The sequence below is a fragment of the Gopherus evgoodei genome, chromosome 1 (assembly GCF_007399415.2).
Source record: "Gopherus evgoodei ecotype Sinaloan lineage chromosome 1, rGopEvg1_v1.p, whole genome shotgun sequence".
NCBI lineage: Eukaryota > Metazoa > Chordata > Testudines > Testudinidae > Gopherus > Gopherus evgoodei.
The window spans coordinates 293,958,180-293,978,713 of record NC_044322.1 but is presented as its reverse complement, the minus strand read 5'-3'; the positions used below and the strand labels follow the sequence as shown (position 1 = coordinate 293,978,713).

Below are 20,534 nucleotides of genomic sequence, written 5' to 3'. Positions count from 1 at the left end.
CGGGCAATTTAATATTGTAATATAATATAAGATATAAAATATTATGTAATATGTGTGCGCACATATATAGAACATGGGCTAAGTATTATTTTAAATCCCAGAGGAGATGCTGTCATTTAAAACCATGAATTGTCGCTGTTGTGAGGTTATACAATACGTCTATTCCAAAGGGCCGTGGCATTGCTGTCTCTTTGGTGGCTCCATACCCCAGTGTTAGGACTCATATAGTCTTATTTCTTTCAAACAGTGTGTGAGCAGGGGCCATTTCCAACCTGCAAACGCAGTTCACACATTTTTAGAGGCCATACTGTGACCCCTTACTGGGGTTGTGTTTATTAACACAGAAATTAACAACAATGAACACAAAGTAAAGTTCCCACTTTCTCAATAAAAGATTGGGCACTTGAAGCTCAAAGGGAACCAGAATGTCTTGTTTTTGCTAGGGGCTGAATATTTAAGAATAATTCTCTGCCATAATATCTCACAGTTGGAAAAAGTCTCCCACCCACCTCTTTGTCACCCTGGCAGGTCAAATGAAGGCATCATAATGCTGAGGTGTCACTTTTACACTGTATTCACTATTTTCAATCACTGTATTCAGCTAGACTACTACACTGCCTACCTTAGTGCATCAGCAGAAACCACGTTAACTCTTTCCTACCAGAATCAATACCTCCTAGCAGGGAGAAATGTTTCTGGCAAACAGTGCCAGCCTATTATACAGGGCCTATATGCCAGAGGTGGTGGCTGCTGCTGCTACTACTACTGCAGTGATTTAAAAATATAAACTGTGGGAGTTGCTGGGTTTATGCCAAACCAGTCACAGTGGAGCTGCCATTTTATTTGGTTTCTTCCCACATCCTCAAAAACTCTAAGGCTCTGATTTCCCATTTCACCTGACCTATGATTTAAACCACCTTTGTGCCTCCCCATGATCTGAGGCTCTGAGACCTGACAGCTGCTCTACATTGTATCAGCCTTAATAGCTAGAGTATGTTGGCTGCAGCTTCTCCCCATAGCCATGCCTCAGACAAACTCATGCAAACTGCTGGGAGACCCGCTCGTGTAGAGCCACACTGCACTAGGGAGTGGCATAAACTGGCCATAAGGCAACAGAGATTCAGCACCAGGCATCTCCTGCTTGATGGGACACATGTCTGGCCTTCCAACAGGGTTCTGTAGTAACCCCCCAGTTAAGACATGTCTTGTATTGCAAAAATGCCCTCTGCATGCTTTAAGAGGCTAAGATGTAACTCCCTATGGAATGTAACAGGAAACCTAAATAAATAGCAGGAGTCACCTATTAAAGCATCCATCTGAGCAATGCACTTTGTTACAATTAGCTTGAGTGATAATGACAGAAAACATCAGTGAACATTTCTATATGGCTACATTTATCAGCAGGGTATCTTTCCTTTGGTGTCAAGTATCAGAGGGGTAGCCATGTTAGTCTGTATCCACAAAAACAACGAGGAGTCTGGTGGCATTAGCTTTCGTGGGTAAAAAACTCACTTCTTCAGATGCCTTTCCTTTGGTGGGTTCAATTTATATCTGCATTTTGTGTTCACACTGGGTATGTAGCTGCAAATTGGAATGTTGGTTCTCCTCTAACTACCTAATTGCAGATCCAGATCAGGTAGCTGGAGGCAAAAGTACTTACATATTTGCCTGCAGTTCTTTTTGCAGGCGCAAAAACTCAAACACAGATTTTGCAATTGCAGATTGCACTACCAATACTGAAAATTGGCCATTCTGAAATTTTTTCCAAACTGTCTATATCTAAACGTTAATATGTTCTGCTGAGTGAGGCAAATTACAGCACCGTCCATTATTTCATAATCTGTACATTGCATTACTCATAATCTGCACATTAATTCATTCTTTGCTGATTAATTTGGGTTTTCTGTACATGTTCAGCTTGCATTACATTAACTCATAGTTTGCTAGTAAGTGTGTGCTTTCTATATGTGTTCAAAAATTCTTTAATTCAATTTCTCTGTTTCTTCTCATACAGTCTGAGAGCCAGATATGCAACTCAGTCTAATCACAGTGGAATTGCAACCAGTCAAAAAAAGACTTCTAGGTCAGTTAATATCTCTCATTTATTGCTTATTAGTGATACTCAACTGAGCCAGTGCCCATTGGTATTTTATTCTTTGGACATAAGTAAACATTGCAATGTGTAATCATGCAAGTTTTGTACCACAGAGCTTTGTCATGGGAAAGCCTTGCACCTGACTGGCAAAAGCAGATTTGTACAATACCATTAGCCATATTTCTGATTGTTATGTATCCTGCATCTTTGTGTCCTGCATGTAAATTATCAGATGTGAGAGGTTAGAAAGCTTAGGGATTTAGAATAGCTTTTGACTCAACTTCTTCCATGGGTCACAAGTGAAAATGTGTTTGGAAGGCCATTCTAGCTCTCAAAGGACCCTGTGTCCACATCACAAAATCATCACACAAGTCTAGTTCATATAGGGTTGTCAATTTTGGCAGGATGTATTCCTGGAAACTTGAGTACATGATATAGTCTTTAAAGATTAATCTTTAGTTCCTGGAGACTCCAGACAATCCAGGAGGGTTGGCAACCCTAAATTCCCTAAATTCCAGAGCAGAGGAGAAAAGTGTAGCAGACAAACAGTCACGGACTGTGTCTGCTGTCCCTGGAGTAGCATAGCTAAGCACCTCTTCATGAGATACTTGGGTTTGGAGACCTCAGCTAAATTTAAAGCTTGAAGTGTATTTGACAGAGCTGTGTGCAGAAACTCACACTTTCCCTGCCTGTCCTGTTGTCCACTCGAGCCAGTGCTGCTCATCTTTCACTTTCATGACCATTAAAATCCACAAACAGATTTTTAGAAAGAAAAGTCCCTCTTGCTGTTGTAAGTTTGTGTTTATAATAAGCAATGCCTTTATTAATCACACTGTTTGCTGTACAGTTCATTGCTGAGAACAATGAACTATAAATAATGTAATCCACAATAAAGCTTGCATTTCATAATGTGGTGCACTAATATAATCTGAGTGACTGGTGATAGCTTGCAATGAGCCATTCCAGAGTATAGTCGCTTTATGCCTGTGATCATAGGTCTTCAGTCTCATTTATTGCTGACACGACTGTTTTGTCCACCATTCAGCATGTGTAGGCTAACAGTTTTATTGTCTAATACTTTAAATCTATGACAGTGTTGCCAAGGCCCTGATCAGAGGTATGTGACTTGTCCCTTATCTGTTATTTCCTACTTTGCATTTCCTTGGTTGCTTAAAATGATTCTGCAAGGGCAATTTGAAAACTGAGTTCAATTAATGATGGTAAATGAAGTAAATTGGAAAGTATGTAGAGCAAGTGACCTCATGTATAATGTGCTTATGGCTGCAAGTTCGAGGATTCTGGCATGTAAAATATACAGTTAAGTACTTTACATTTTAATAGAACAGATGAATTTCCAGTGTTGCTCATGCCTTCTCGTTGCTTTTTTTTTTTTTTTTCTCATTACCTTTGACAAATGATCTCAGGGCTCTGACTGCCTGTCAAATTAGGGTAATGAGAAAAAGCAAATGGATTTTTAAGTTTGTTTTAGTGCATTCTTCAGGGAACAGAAGATCACTAGAATTCATGGGTCATGGTAAAGGTTAGAATGCATACAGCTGTAGAGACAGTCTGCTCTGGTCTCAGCACAGAGACTAGTGGGGCAGGCTGGCAGCCAGAATGAGCCATAAAAATAATGAATGGATTAGCTCTCTGAGGCTTAAATCAGTAAAAATGATTTCAACATTTTTGATGTACCAATGTGTTAAGCAAAACATTTATAAAAATCTAACATTTCGGTGTCCTTTATAATGTCATTTCTTTCCTTTCTCCAGCTATTGCCCTTTCATGATGCATCATATGATGACACTAGTATCATTTGAGAACTCTATAATAATTCATGCTGTTGTTAGCAAAGTCTTTGAAATTACTCATCACATTTGCAGTCCATCAGTAACTGAATATGGATATTATATCCCTGTTGCAAAAGTCTGTTGATGATCTGAGTATTTTATTATGTGTTGTATAAAAGGGACAGGGGGAGTTGTATTTACAGTGGTGATGGAGAAAATTTGAAGCAGACTTGTTTTAAATAATCATATGCCAGAGAACTGAATCAAGCAAAATACAATGATGCTTTATACATGCTACAGACAATGGCTCCTAATTTTTTTTCATAACATTACTACACAGTAAGGCTCAGATGGTGGCAGCAAATAGTAACAAATGAACTGTATAGTCTGCATGATATTCTTATATAGGGCATACATACATCTGCAATATCTACCTTAGAATATTTATTTTCAGCATTCTGCATTTGAGATAATAAATATGCAGACCAATGTGAAATATAGTTAGAGCTAGAGCCAATAGCTATTCAAAATGTATTTGAGTGCAGTGGATTAGTAAAAGTCTAATTATTGTGCTATAAATGCAATTAACTACAGTATTTACCAGATTATGAGCATTTGGGGTATTTCTTCAAAATATTTTATTGTTATGTTCTCTAGTCAATTTTATCGTATTTACTCCAGAAAACAGACTGTGATATATTTAAGTAAAATATTAGACTGTTTTATAGTATATGTAGGTGAATCTGTTTTAGCAATGTTAATGGAAAATGCAAAGCATTTTTATGTTTCTTGTGATGCTATAAAACATCTTTTCCCCCTTTGTGTGTGTTAGGGTTAACTTTTATTTTCATTGACCCTGTTGAATCTAGCTAACTTGATTCCTGTCATTCATTGTCATTATGTGAAATAATTGTTATTCATTTACTGGTTCCATACTTTGGTCTGATACTTGACAAAGTGTGCGTTCCATATGTTTGCATCTTGTACAACAAAGTAATTTCTGATTATACTGTTCTAGGCTTCCAGGGCCCTCAAGGGTGCCAGCTGCAGGCAGCAGTACCAAGGTCCAGGGAGCTTCTAATTTAAATCGGAGAAGTCAGAGCTTTAACAGCATTGACAAAAACAAGCCTCCACAATATGCAAATAGCAATGAAAAAGGTAAGTGTTGAAAAGGCACCAGTAACTGTTTATAGACAACACCAGAGTCTGAAAGCAGAAAAGAAACAATCCCATGTGTAACACAAAAATCATAGTTAGAGATGGGCCAGGAAGGTGGTGTCGAATTTAGGTTCAGGTTCATAGCTGAATCAGGGCTAAAATGTGGGTTTGGACTAATCAGCACTGAAATCTTGTGAACTGTTATTGCAATCTTTTTACCCTCATTGGTGAAAATCTCATGAGATTCACTGAAGTAAAAGGTGACGATGTTTCATGGGGGAAATATTGAGTCTGATCCAAATCCCATTGACTTCAGTGTGCTTTGGGTCAGATCCTCTGTGGAATCAGCAGTTCATGTGGGATATGGAACCAAAATCTTCGGGTTGCATATTCAGACCAGGACAAAATCTGAGAAGTCAGTTTGGACCTGGGGATTCAAATTTAAACCCATTTTCTGAAAAAATTGAAAGGGTTAAAATTCAAATTTCATATTTTGCTTCATCTTTAATTACAAGCTGCTATTCTATTTACTGATTTAATTCATTCTCCTCTTCATCCCCATCACTTCTTGATCTCCTCCCTGGCCTGTGGAGCAGTTTTTCTAGAAAATGTCCCTCTTTATTCTTAATCTCAAGAAGAAGAATCTGAAAATTCAGTATTCTGAGTTGTGTAAATACTCCAGGCCCCCTTTCTTCTCTGTATAATGAATGACATTCTATTCATATCTCTGTGTTAGAATATAGTCGAAAATGATACAATATGTATAATACCCATTTGCATCCTTGGGGTCTGTGGGAGGAACAAATATGCAGTGAATGTTTTTCATCTAAGCAACAGGCAACTATCCAGATTTTTTCTGCAAAATTCTGATGAACATGGTTTGCCCCTAGCAGCATCTGAAGATATAAATCCATCCTTTCAATAGTTATTTCATTATTTTTACTATCAGGGACGAGTATTTTTGATAGCTCTGTAGTTGATTTTATTTTATCATCAGCTTGTTTATAGCAAGACATGCAGACTAAATCCATAAAGTGCACAGGATATGTACTGAGCAGACAGTATATAGTTCACAAATACTATAGTGGACTTATGCAGTAGGAGGTGTGGCTGCCTTAGTTGAAGGTATGTACAATAGTTTAGGTTTTAGAAATGCTACATGATTTAGACATAAGTTTGCAGTTGAAACAACAGCATATGGAGGAATGAATGATTAAAGGTGGGAAACTTTTTTCCATAGTTGTAGATACCAGTTTTTCTCAGCTCATTGCTTGCAAACTGTCTTTGGACTGCTAAGGCTTGCCGTGCAATGCATGTTTATGTGGCTTTTTCTGTGATGGATTTCTTTACTTTCCCATTTCTTCCCTGCACAGAATGAGAACCTTGATCAGACTTTTAGTGAAGTCATCACTTGCAAGAGGATAAGGGCTGCTTTGTTTGTATATAATCATTCGATTCATTTTCCAGGATATAGAAAACGTAATGTTGCATAACTACCGAGTACTATATTTCAAATTTTCTGTCTCTGCCCTTTTTTCTTACTTCAAATAACAGCAGCAAAGATCTGAGCACATTGATTTGATATGAAATCATAAGCCAAGTACAAGTTTATTTTAAAGACATATATATAAAAGCAGAAGTTAATGAGGAAAAACAACTATAGTGAGTGCTGGGATAGCAAAATATTTCATCTAAGATTCTAAAAGGAGAAGCAGAAAAGTGTGTCAAAATCCACCATATCAGTTCCTTGCCCAAAGAGAAAAATAACTGCACCAAACTGTTTTTAAAGTTAATTATCATGATGTGTATATTGTTTAATGTTTCTGTGACAAATTTAAGTAGCAACTTTTTCATATCTAGGAACTTGTCTGGCATTAATGTATAGAAAAAAATTATGAAACAAATGTTCTTACTAATAGTACTACTACTAGATAATAATATTTAGCACTTGCTACTAAAGTAACTTGAAAAGTTTTTTTGTTCCCACAGCAACACTGTATAGGGAACTGAAAGCTCTATTTTTAATGCATTGTCTTTGCCATGGGCGCTACAACGAGACAAATTAATGCTAGCAGCCCAAGTAGAACCAGTGTATAATGCTTTCAAAATAATAAGTGACCATTCTGATAACATTCCTGTATGGTAAGTATGTATGTATTACAGATAGATAAGCTGAGGCAGAGAAGTTAAATGGCTTGCACAAGGAAGTCATTGTGTGAATAGGCGTCAGAACTCAGGAGCTGCGGACTGCCAGGCCTGCGCTCAGACCAATAGTAGTGCATAGTTCTCTTTAGTATGACTCATGATATGCTGTATGAGTTTGAATACATTACACAAGGTTATTTACACAGTACATGTTATCAGGAATTGGTAATAATTGACACTCCAGTTATTGTATAATTAACATGGTTTCCAACTCAGTTACTGTCAGGGATGGACGTACATTTACAGATTCAAGTGCCCAATCGTGCTCCAATGCAACCAAGAATGGACCCAAAATTGGATCTGGACCAAACCTTTACTCACAGCTTGACAGTTCTTGGACCCTTTTTGAGGTTCAATTGTAACTTATAAATAAGTAGGGGTGTATTCCATAAGGAATAATTCACATGAGCAACCGCTCCCCCCGGCCCTGTTGAAGCCAGTGGGAGTTTTGCCATTGACTTCAGTAAAGCCAGAGTTTACCCACAAACTCATTCAGCCAGAGTTAGAATTTACTTTATGGTAGCTTTGATTAAGACGTGTGGGTGCTGAGTACATAAGACATAACAAAAATCTAAACAGGCCAATGCTAGGAGACTGCAGTGAGTTGGCTCATATGGGCTCAGTCAGCTGATCTTTTTCTTTTCTTCCCTTCTCTTCCCTACATCCTTAGGAGGGATTTCAGTGATACAGGGGTGGCTCTACCTTTTTTGCTGCCCCAAGCACAGCAGTCAGGCAGCCTTTGGCGACGCGCCTGCGGGAGGTCCCCAGTCCTGGGGATTCAGCGTATCTGCTGCTGAATTGCTGCCGAATCTGCGGGACCAGTGGACCTCCTGCAGGCAAGCCACTGAAGGCTGCCTGACTGCCGCTCTTGCAGGGACTGGCAGGCTGCCCTCCGCAGCTTGTCGCCCCAGGCACACGCTTGGAGCGCTGGTGCCTTGAGCTGCCACTGCAGTGAGAGTATATGTCTTAATGGAATGTCTGCTTCTGAAAGAATAAATAAAAAAGAAAATAATAGAAATAATTCTTTCATTTTGAAATAACAAGGATGAAGTCATTTAGATTAATTTCCCCTCACATTTCTTAGGAAGAACAGCCCTGCAACATTATACGCTTACCCCCAGTATAAACTTGTTGCAGTGATTCTCAGACGGTATTTGGTGTACCACCTTCAGAATTTCAGTCAGTGATAGTATACTTTAAACTAAACCTCATACAACCTGACTGATCCACTTACCACCAATGTTACAAGTCACTACACTTTGAGAATCACTGTTCTACTGCATCTATAGCACTCATTTTGCAGAAGAACTGTTCAGTGCAACATTGCATGAATTGGAAAGATAAATTTTGTCAGTTGAGAGTAGGAAAGAACAAATGTTCTGATTAATGTTCTCACCACATCGTGCTGAAAAAAAGACTTTTAGAATTTGATTATTGGCCCTAAATTATTTGTGTGGTGTGGGGTTTAAACTGAAATATTTTCACTTTAGTGAAACGGAGTCATATGACTATTACCCCACTTAATACTTAAAAAAAATGCCTAATAAAGGTAAATGCTGAACTTCTGACTATGAATGTTTGTAACATAAGATATTGTTACCTATTTTGGGGGCAGGCATATGTAGCTCTCCTGTGGAGGTTTTCCTAAAGAAGCAGTAAGCATGTGGGGTGGGCAAACTGGTTTGAAAGTGTTTGGTTATGATCACATATTTTCATTGTCAACAACCTATTGGCTAGTCTAAGCTGCTGTCTAACCCTTCACACAACTCCAATTGAATTGAATGGGGTCACTCATATACATGACATTTGCTAAATTGAAGGTTTTGTTTTGTTTTTATTTATCTCCCTTCTCATATATTGACTCTTACAGAACACTCCAATTTTAGTCAGTAAACACACCTTGTAAAACCCTTGTCACATCAGATTCCCTTGTTAACTTTCCCTTTTTCCATGTGTAGTCACTCACCCTTTAAAATATTTCTAAAGCTACTTGATACTAATCCTCTCTCTCCTCAAAATACATAAATGTATTGTGAGATTGCATCTTTGGAACCATCATTGCACCACTCATAATAACATTTCCACTCTGCTTTTATTCTGTACAAGTCTGACAAATTGGCCATGCACTTAGGGGCAAATCCAGTCCCTTACCTCCATGAAGGCAATAGAACAGGTGTGGTTGTAGCACATAAAGAAGGTCTGGGATTGTACAGAAGTATGCACTTCTATGTGGTATGAAGTTCTTTTAGGTGGCAATATTCTGCCCTACAGTAGACACACATTAAAGGTGAACAGAACTATTTCAGCCAGGGGATGAAGTAGCCTTCACAGAGTGGCTCCCCAGCCATTCTGTGGGCTTGTGGGGAAAATGTCTATACTTGTACATTTCACAAGCCCCTAACTAAGCTACAACTGAGGCTTTGGTCCTGAAATGTTACATGAGAGATTCTATTATACTAGTATTATTAGGCCTGTATGTTTGTCCTGGTCTCATTTTGTGTCCATTATTTTGTTACACACCTTAGGGCAAATCTGACATTGGCTACTGTCAGAAAGTCTGCATATAGGAGATGTAGTGCAGGATGGCAGTTCACTACGCCAATCCAAGTCTCTCGAAAGCAAAAAAAAACACTGTAAGATTATGCTTAGGGGTCAGAGCATTCTTCTTGGTGTATGCTCCTGATCCAGTAACATATGCTTATATACATATATCCCTGTCCCTTTACACAACCATGTAATAATTGTTCTCCTAGCAGGAAAAATCTGAGCAGGTAAGTGGAGGAAGAAAGTTGTGTGAGTGGCTGTTTCTGATTAGCATATATGTAGGCAACAACTGAACTGTCATTTGTACTGAATTGTATATGCAAACTTCCATATGAGTTGGTGATTTACAAGTTTAAGATGTAAACATAAAAATAAAATATAAAAATAAAATACACAAATATATCACTCAGTATCAGGAAAAAATCCTTTTATTCTACTTCTTTATCCATAAAGATGGACTGCTGGTATACAACTATACAGCATCTGTTTAAGATGGAGATAGTTGGCCTGACAGAGTATAATGTAAATTACATAAGGACTTTTACATTTGTCTGTGGTGTCACTAGTATCTGGATTTTGGACTGTAACTAATACAATATTTGTGGTACAAGGAAACAGAAATTCTTATTTCATGTATCTCTGATGCCTATTGCCATGATATATGTACAGGCTTGGAAGGATTTGATTTTTTTCGATAAATGTCGGTAAATGTTGATTTCACCATACATACACAAACTGACAAAAACATATTTCTGTTGATGACAATAGAAATTCACAAAAGGTTTCAGTTTTTATTTTGTTTAAAATTTCCCAGGAATTTATTCGTGTTTATTATTAAAAAAAAAGCAGCTGAAAATCAGTACAATAAATTAATTTCACAGTTTTCTGGGTAAATATTGGGGTTAACATTGGAGGGGACTAAAGCACCAAAAAAAAAAAAAAAAAGGGAAAACCCAACAAATAGCGAGAAGAAAGAAAACTGAAAGTGAAAGCAGTTTAATGGTTTTTTTTCATGGACTGCACATTAACAATGTGTGCACATATGCATGCACGTGAATGTGTACGTATATCTTCCATTACATTGTTTATTTTAACAGAGAGCCTCGTATTTACCCTTTATTAACATAAATACATCTACCTAATGTGATGTATTAGATTTTCTTCACATAATTGGTATTTTCATATACTTGAGTGGTCCAGAATTGTGATAGAAATCAGTAAAAACAGACAAACACCCCCCCCCCCAAATAATAGCTTATGTAAAACCTGGGAAATTTTCAATAAAAATCAGTGAAAACTGAAAATGAAGGGCCTTATGGACAGGCAAAGAAAGACAAATGCTGCTTGAGAACTTCTTAGAATTTGATTTTAAGGATATTTACTTAGTATATTCGTATGTGTTATGTTGACAATTTTTATTTTAAAGCTTTAACTTTTTGAATCTCAACATACATTGTCATTAAATAATTATTGCTTGTCCCCCCATAATTATACTCATCTGTGAAAATTTGAATAGATAGAAATTGAAAAAAAAGCTTAAAATAAACATTAATACACTCCATCAAAATTATTTTTAAAAAATTGAATTCTGCCAAGCCTACATATATGCAGTCTGAATCAACATGCTGGAAATATTGATTTATGTTGTTATTGTTGAAGAAAAGTTAGTGTGCCTATGCTATAATAATCAAAACCTCTCTCCACTCTTATAAGCTGGTGACCTACAGATTTAAGATGTAAAACTAAAATGTAAAAATGAAATACACAGATATATTTTGTTTGGATTTACTCTGTATCAAAATTACCACAAGATGGGGACAGATGTCATATAATAAATAGCTGAGTCAAACTGAATATGCACAGCATACTAACAGATCTGCAGGTTCAAGGAATGCATTTAGGTTGGGAGACAAGGTCATTCTGTATCAGGAAACAAATCCTTTTATTCGACTTTATTAATTGTACAATGAACTATCAATAATATGCTTGGGCACAGAAACAACTCTCTTTAAGGAACATTAAGGGTGTGATTTAAATTAAAGATTAAGAGCCAAATTAAAGCTCTCAGTCCATCTGTAACTTATCTGGCGCTGATTACAATTTGTGATATATGTGTTATGAAGCAGTGACTTCAAGGCGCCTGTGGGTACTTGCTGTGTATACAGCACAACAAATTATTGAGGAAATGCCAAAAAGGAATTTTTTCTTTGTTTACTACTGACTTTTCATTACACAAGCTTAATATTGCTCCAAAGGAGATATGATAAGGGAGAGTTGGTTTTGTGTGTTTTTTTTTTAAATCAGTACTTTTTGTAAGTAAATGAACACAAGTTAAAACCGGTAGCCTACAGAGATACCTGAATATCAGAGTTAACACACCAGAATGTAGTGGACTCATATATTGTTATATATAGTCTGCATATATTTTTAACACTTTTAAGGATGAAATACATGAAAACTGGAAATAAAGGCCCCAGTCCTCATGTATAAACAATGAGTGCTCAGTGCATGTCCAGATGTGAATGCAAAGGAGTCTTTGCTCACCTCCCATCCTGAGCTATCAGCCACCAGACCGGTCCCTGGAATAAATTAAAGAAGCCTAAATCTTGCTATAATCTACGCCAGCAATCCACAGCCCCTAGGCTCTGCTCCAGCAGCTGGGGCTCACCAGAAAATCATAGAGACCCAACCACAACCTTTGCACTGGTGGCTGGGAAGGAGGTGGCTCAGTAGACTGCTTCATGCCACTAAAAGGCAAGAATCTGTCTCAAAGCATTCCCAATTATGGGATGAGCTACCAGACGAGATTAGAATGAGATAAAGTCTGACCTATTTTAAAGACCACTGTAAGACCCATCTATTTGCTGAAGTTTTCTCACAGTAACTAAATCCTACAGAGCTTCCTGTAACCTGGGAAGGATAAAAAGCAGAATCGTCTGTGAAGTCCATTGTGGGCATAGGCATGCAGAGCTAATTCATCTGGGCAGGGCCTGCATATTATGGTGGCGAGTGCTAGAAACACTAAGATAGACAGAGCATCTGTTTAAGATGGAGATAGTTGAACTGATAGATGGCATCACTAGGATCTGGATTCTTGACCTTAACTAATACTGTATTTATGTTAGGAAGAAACAGATTTTGTGGATCTATGGTGCCTATTGTTATGATATACGTGCAGTCTGGGTCAATACTGATATATTTTGGTTTTGTTAAAGAAAAGTTAGGGCCCCTCTCCCAGGATACTTACAAGCCTCTACTCCTTCTTATGAGCAGGGCCGGCTCCAGGCCCCAGCGCGCCAAGCGCGTGCTTGGGGCGGCATGCCGCGGGGGGCGCTCTGCCGGGTGCTGGGAGAGCGGCAGGCGGCTCCGGTGGAGCACGCCTGCAGGAGGTCCACCGGAGCCGCGGGACCAGCAAGCGGCAGAGTGCTCCCCATGGCGTGCCGCCATGCTTGGGGCGGCGAAATGGCTAGAGCCAGCCCTGCTTATGAACGGGTAACCTGCTTTCATTTATAGAACTTATAGTGCAAGAAATGGAATTGTAAATAGCCCTGGCTTAGCATTCAAAGGAGAAATGCTGCTAGTGCCCTTTCTCACTAACTATAATATTTAGATTATTGGACCTTGGGCTCACATTTCCACATAAAGCTTTAAGTGCAGTTTTGGTAAGACATGAATAGTATTTCAAGCGGATGTTTTGTAGTCATGCCTCAGATGTATCTGCCACTCTGAAATTGACACTGAATAATATGGACACACCTAAGCATCCTTTCAGTAGCCCTCCTGGTGTTCTGTGCAACAATACAAAACACACTAACTTGAAACATCATCTGAGCTAATACAATTATTCACAATAATTTAGAGAACATAATTGGGGTTTTAATGGGTTCAATCACCATTAACACGTCATTTCTCTGATGCCACAGAATAATGTTAACCAGCAAATAGCACTCAACTACTCAGCAATGTGGGCTTAATTTAAAAGAGCTCATTCCCAATGTATGTGTTTTTCATACTTCAATCTGTTTTGCTTAAGAAGGCAGGCTGCTTGTTGGAAAATATGGTTAGAGTTTAAAATATGTTCAACTCTATTGATTATTTCACAGAGGGCTTGATTCTCATTTATACTAAGGCCCTTTTGCCCTGCTCTGGCAGTGTAAATGGGTTTTAGGACTAATCTATAAAGGGGTTTAGTGGTCTACCTCACATTTAGGACCTAAGTCCAAAATTGAGATTCTCAAAATCCCAGTTCAGCTGCCGCTTAACCCAGCATGTGCCTACATTCCCTAGACACATGAGGGTGAGTCTACATGAACAGTTTGTTCATGGTAAATTTGAGGCATGCATGAATCTATCCGAAATAAACCTGCCTTGGACTAACTGTCCATATGGACTCTGCTGATGCATATTAACAGTTTATTAATGTATTCTGATTTAGTCCCATTTCAGTGAGCAGTAGGCAGGCTAGCAGGGAAAAGATATGCACACCCCAACTTGCCGAGAACTAAATGTTCATGTAGAGAAACACTTGGTTTCTGCTGATGGGTATGTGCACGGCTGCTGGAGTCTTGATATCCAGTGCATACTTCATACCTAACCCTCAGCAAGATTAACAAACTAGGTGTCCCCTACCTTGCCTGTGGGAACCAGTCTGGTAGGACTCAGGTCACATTAGAGTAGGTCAACCAGATTTGGACCTAGGCTGAAGCTGCCTTCTACCTAATAGCCTGGTGGTGAGAGCACGCCCCCAGGACGTCGGAGACCCACTGGCCCAAGGGGTAATCTGGGGTGGCTCTCCCTATCTCTCCTTTTGAAGCTGTTTCACTCTGTATAAATAAATAATCCCTTGGGCCAGAAAAAGAGTGAGAATGACCCTATTGTCCAGTGAGTACGGCACTCCCTTGGGATGTTAGAGTCAGAACCCAGCCTCTGCTCCTGTCCATATTTAATTATTTTATAGAGTGGAACAGCTTCAACAGGGAAGACTGAGAGCGCCCCCAGTCTGGAAAATTCTATTACCTGGGTGTTAGTGCATACACTCAGCCTGGGAAACACCCAAGTTCAACTCCCTCTTCTTCGTGAGTCAGAGTAGAGCCTTGAAACTAGGTCTCTCACTTCTGAGATGAATGCACTGGGCTGTGGGGTATAAGGCCACTGACTCCCCATCCTTGTTTTTGGCAAAAAAGGGTTGATCTGACTTAGGTGCCTAACTCCAGGAGAGGGTTCGTGGCTCTAAATCCTGGTTGGAGGGAGGTGCTTCCCTCCAGCCTGGAAGTAGGCGCCTAAATCCCTTTGAGGGGTGGAGCTTGGGCCACACCCTCTCCTTGGCATTTCCTATTGGCTGGCATAGGCAATTTTCTGCTCAACTTGTTGGCTTTTGTGAATCCTATTCTTAGGCACTAACTCATGTATAGGAGGGAGTCTGGGTGTCTATCATAGGGCTGCGGATTCCACTATGCAGCAGAAGGCCTGAAATTAGGTATTACAACACTGAACTTAAATCCCCTTTGTGGATCTAGTCATTAAAGCAAATAAGAATCAGACCCTAAATAACTGTCAGTGTTGTGCTGTTGCAGAGCTAGCAACTGCTTCTACTGCTATCAAGTCCTGTCAACAGTGAAGCTTTCTGATATATTTTCTCTTGTCCTGGAAAATACACTGTAATCAAACCTCTGTGATCAGTTCTAGCAAAGAAATATAGTGACCAAAAGGTAGAATTAAATTAGACATTTCAGGGCAGTGGCCCAGAGAAGTGTTGGTATATGTGTTAGACTTTTTTTGCTTGTAGCAACAGAAACAGTATTTCCCAGACCATTGTCTCTAGTACAAGTTTCTCAATGTAAGTGTCATATTACCTGAAAACCAGAAAAGAAAATCTTAACTTTTGTTATCTTTCAAAATCCATCTTTTTCCCCCTCAGTGTCTCAATTCTGTGATTTGAGGCGTTTGCTAATTTAGTGACATCTGGGACATCTTCTGATTAGAAGGCTTTCTTGATCTAATATTAAGATATGATTATAATCTTCTAATTATTAAGAGCTTTAGTTTCAGAAGTGAGAGTTACATTGCATTTTCCATCCGTTTTTGAAAGCTCAGTTGTATCTGTGTTTTTAAAGGTATAACTAATTAGAATATTATTTTAGAGCAGAGAGAAGAAAAATAATTCTATCATCACAAAATATATGATTCTCGCTTTTTTTTTTAATAGATTCACCAAAAGGCCCTCACCCATCGGCAGGCATGAATGGAAATGTGCAGCACCCCATCAACACTGGGCAGCAGCCGGTCTCTGCCATACCCTCTCCAAGTGCCAGCAAGCCTTGGCGCAGCAAATCCATGAATGTCAAACACAGTGCCACCTCTACCATGCTGTCCGTGAAGCAGCCTAGTCCCGCCACCTCCCCTACTCCATCTTCAGATAGGCTCAAACCACCCCTTTCTGAAGGAGTGAAACCCCCTTCATCTGGACAGAAATCCATGCTGGAAAAGTTCAAGCTGGTTAATGCTAGGACTGCTTTAAGACCCCCCTTGTCATCAAGTTCAGGACCCAATGACAGTGGAAGAGAGGATGACACCTTTTCGGAGTGTGGTGAAATGGACGGCTTTAGCAGTGGACTAAATAGTGGTGGCTCCACCAGTAGCAGTCCTAAAGTGTCACCTAAGCTAACCCCGCCAAAAGCTGGAAGCAAAAATCTCAGCAATAAAAAGTCTTTGCTACAGCCAAAGGACAAAGAGGAAAAGAACAGGGACAAAAATAAAGTTTGCACTGAGAAAACAGTAAAGGAAGAGAAGGACCAGGTCCCTGAAACATCTACAAAGAAGAGCTCAAAAATTGCAAGCTTGATCCCAAAGGGGAGCAAGACTACAGCAGCCAAGAAGGAAAGTTTAATACCCTCCTCTAGTGGGATACCAAAACCTGGATCAAAGGTACCAACAGCAAAGCAGAGTGCTTCACCTGTGTGTGCAGGAAGTAAAGAGTCTGAAAAATTCAGGACTACAAAGGGCAACCAGTCTCAATCGACAACGAAATCACAAGCTAATGAGAAAGCCTCCACTTCCTGTAATCTTGCTTTTTCTGAAGGAAAAGAATCTAGCCCAGCTCTGACCCCTGGTTCTTCTGCAGCTCTTTCTGTTTCAATGGCTGCAAGCAGTGGACAAGTCACAGGAAATGGCATCGTCCAACTTCCTCAACAACAGCAATATAGTCACCCAAACACTGCCACAGTAGCTCCTTTCATTTATAGGTAAGGTCACTAAAGCAATTTTGTGTTATTATTTATAAGATGTGTAAAATTTATAGAGAATCAGATGGCTAGTGGATTTTATCTGTTTGTTCACAAGTTGTACATAAACCTGATTTTCCTAAAATTTGTGCTCTATTCAAAATTACTCTATGAATAGTTGCTGTGGACACTTTTTGGTTTGTAGCTCATACGTGGGCAGTTTGTTGTGAGTATTTGCCATTTGAAATTCAAGCTGTTTTGTTTGGATATGCAGGTCACATGATATGTTTCTGGTGGATGAGCATAACTCTTAAAACCAGATTTCCAGTGTTGAATACTTTTGCTTAGATTTCATCTGCTATTTTCTGCCAATATTCTGCAATATTTGCTTAGAATTTGCTGTTTCCTAAATATTGCTAAAGTAAACTTGATTGGAATCATCACAGAAGGTGACACAAAAGAGGCATTAGGGAAGGAAATAATTTTAAAACGCTTGCAAATATTCACCAAGGACGAACTGGGTGAGCATGAGGGTTGATTGCAGCATCCTGATTCTACTCTACTGACCCCAGCATAACAGTATTGCAGAAGGGCACCTTTAAGTTACCCACCTAGTATAATCATTTACGTTAGGTAGGATCCGGTGTAGTGGATTGAAAAACAAGAGGTAAACCATGGCGGCTAGAGATTTTCATTTTACACAATAAGGAAGCTATAATAAGGGAAGCTACTATTATGGCTGGTTTCAGTAATAGTGATTGCAGTTTAATAAGGTTTCAAATGTCAGCTGTTGGAGGATTTTTAGATTCAGTTGTGGGTAAATTAAACATTTAAAAAGGAAAATTTGATAAACTGAGAAATATATTATTAAGTAGAATAGGCTGGCAGTTTTTGTTAGCAAGTGGAACTGTAGATAAAAATTGGCTAAAGATTAAAGAGGTGCTGGAGTAGACGCAGAGGGAGCATATATCATTACGCAACACTAAACACAGTTTCAGACCCATTGTGGGTGAGTGATAAATTATTTAAGTTGATTGTGATTAGAAACAGAGCCCCAAAAATTATGAGGGGGAAAAAGCCATTGAGCACAAGTTTTATTTATTTTAATATTCAATAGTTGGCCGCTTCAATTCAATATATAGCCGAGCATGTGTAAGAGAAATATTTAATGAATTGATGTGATTCTGAATAATTGAGTAAAGATCACATATTCTGGTAATTCATGGTCTGGAACAACTTCAGTGATATATGCAATTTACTATATTGAATATAAGATGGAAATATATATACAAATATAGAGATATATGTGGATCCCATTCTGCCCTCAAATGCATATGAAACTAACATTTACCACATGGTGATGCCATTTCATTGCATGTTGTAACAACATGGAAATATGTTATTTTTTTACAATGTTGCATCAAAATGCAAAATACATTAGGACTATTAAAGGGGAGATTCAAGCGTGCATTTGCCAACAGAATTTAGCTTTATGACTAGTTCCCAGTACGCCTCAACCAACAAAGGCCACTGTATCTGAAGTTAAATCTTGCTTGAAAACAATTCTAAAGGCCAAAGTCTAATCTCACACTAGTGTTAAGAGGAATAACTCCACTGACTTGGCTGGGGTTACTTCAGATGTACATCTGTGGAATTGAGAGCAGAATCTGTCCCACAGATCCTGTACTGAAAGCAGATACACGCTAACTCTATTCCTTGCGGGTCTCAAGGTCTTTGAAATAGTAGACAATGATTTTATAGCAGAGTATAAATATAATCAGAGACAGAATATCCATATTTACAAAGTCAGCAGAATTATTGCTGGGGGCATATGGTAAACAGTACTGTATGTGAAGCCATCTTGATGTATTTGCATTTTCTCACTAGTAAACACAACTGTTTTCTTAGTTGGCCACCGCAATGTATGCACATAATTCTCAAGTATGCCTGTTAGCTGCTAAAATAACTCCAAAGAATAATGGGCTAATAAACAAAAATCACTGTCCAAAAGAACTGTTTTTACACAGTGCTGTTAGCTGGAAAAAATGCCCAACTCCTGCATATATACACTGCTGTCCTTGTAAAGTGCTAGGCACAGTGTAATTCAGCAGAAACCCAGCAAAATTCTATACGTAATCCTGCAAACCCCTGTAAAATTGTACCAGCTACAACACAAGGGTCCAACCTGCACAGGCTCCCAGCAATGTACCATATGTAAAAAGCAAGTTGTTACTTTATCTGGGTTACTTGCTGATATCCTCTGAATATCAAATGCCATACAATTACAGAGCCTTTCTTTGGCCACAATGACACTAATGTGGATTTAGGGATAGTAGAGTAGTAGCAGGGACTATTACAAAGGAGGTTCTTTGTGAGATGAGCATGTATTTTTCTTTCTACAAGGAGTATGATGGCATAATAGCCATTATGTGTTGTAGGTAATGAGTCATAGTTGTTGTTAGTGTGTTGTATATAAAAGAGAATGTTCCATTAGGTATCAGAGGGGTAACCATGTTAGTCTGTATCCACAAAACAACGAGGAGTCCGATGGCACTTTAAAGACTTAACACATTTATTTGGGCATAAGCTTTCGTGGGTAAAAAAAACCCCCACTTCTTCAGATGTTCCATTAGGATGCGCTGAAAGGATTTATTATGAGTGGCAGCCCTGAACCCTTAGTTCACAATTGCTATCTGATGTCATATTTATCCCCTTAAACACCAGGGCATGCAGATTCGTCAGGGATCACCAGTTCTCTTCAAAGAGACCATAGAGGTGAATATGAGGGAATCTAAACTAGTTTGACCTTCATTCCTCCAGCCTCCTCAAAACGTAACAACTTAAACTCAAACACAGTTATGAATGTGCAACTAGCAATCCTTTACACGTCGCCTCTGATCATGGTCCTCAGAGTCCAACTGATCTAAGGGTACATCTGCACTGCAAGTGGGAGCACGCTTCCTAGCACAGATAGACAGATTCGCTAGGTCTACTCAAATTAGCATGCTAAAAATAGCAGTGTAAACAGGGGTAGCATGAGCAATGGCTTGGGTCAGATGCCAGAATACAAACCAGACTGGGATCACCTAGGTACGTACTCAGGCAGCTAGCCTGAGCCACTCTCTGTGCTATCCTCAGGTGTAGTTTACTTGTCAAAAGGCTTGCTGAGAGGGATGCAGCAGGAAAAGTAATAGAAGGGTCTAAGTAGGTGTACAGTTAGTTACAATAGTCCTCGTGGTACTTTAGCCTACAGCTTTTTACACACCGAGGGGACTACAAAACTGGTGTAAATTACACTATCACTGAAATTCAGTGAATTCGGCCATGGGATTTTACTTGCCTTCACTGTGCTGTTAAGAGGTCAGATAGAGACGGGAGCAAAGTAGCACAATGGAGATACAGTCGCATGAGAGAGGGGAAAAAGAGACAAGACTGAAAAGGGAAGGCTTTTAATCTTGCCCCACAATGTCAAGGATTTTACAGCATCATTGTTTACACTTTATATGGGTCATGAGAGGGATA

General features: G+C 39.0%; 1 protein-coding gene across 13 annotated transcripts in view; it reads left to right on the top strand.

Annotated features, from left to right (window-relative positions):
- Nucleotides 1-20,534, top strand: part of NAV3 (neuron navigator 3) — an 854,219-nt gene that overhangs the window by 624,524 nt on the left and 209,161 nt on the right. For 12 of the 13 annotated variants that reach the window (XM_030548663.1, XM_030548662.1, XM_030548653.1 and 9 more), the window contains 3 exons: nt 2,015-2,083; nt 4,904-5,043; nt 15,998-17,033. In XM_030548663.1, coding sequence (XP_030404523.1) covers nt 2,015-2,083; nt 4,904-5,043; nt 15,998-17,033 — 1,245 coding nt within the window. The remainder of the gene's footprint in view (nt 1-2,014; nt 2,084-4,903; nt 5,044-15,997; nt 17,034-20,534) is intronic. The other variant, XM_030548658.1, reaches the window with a different exon arrangement.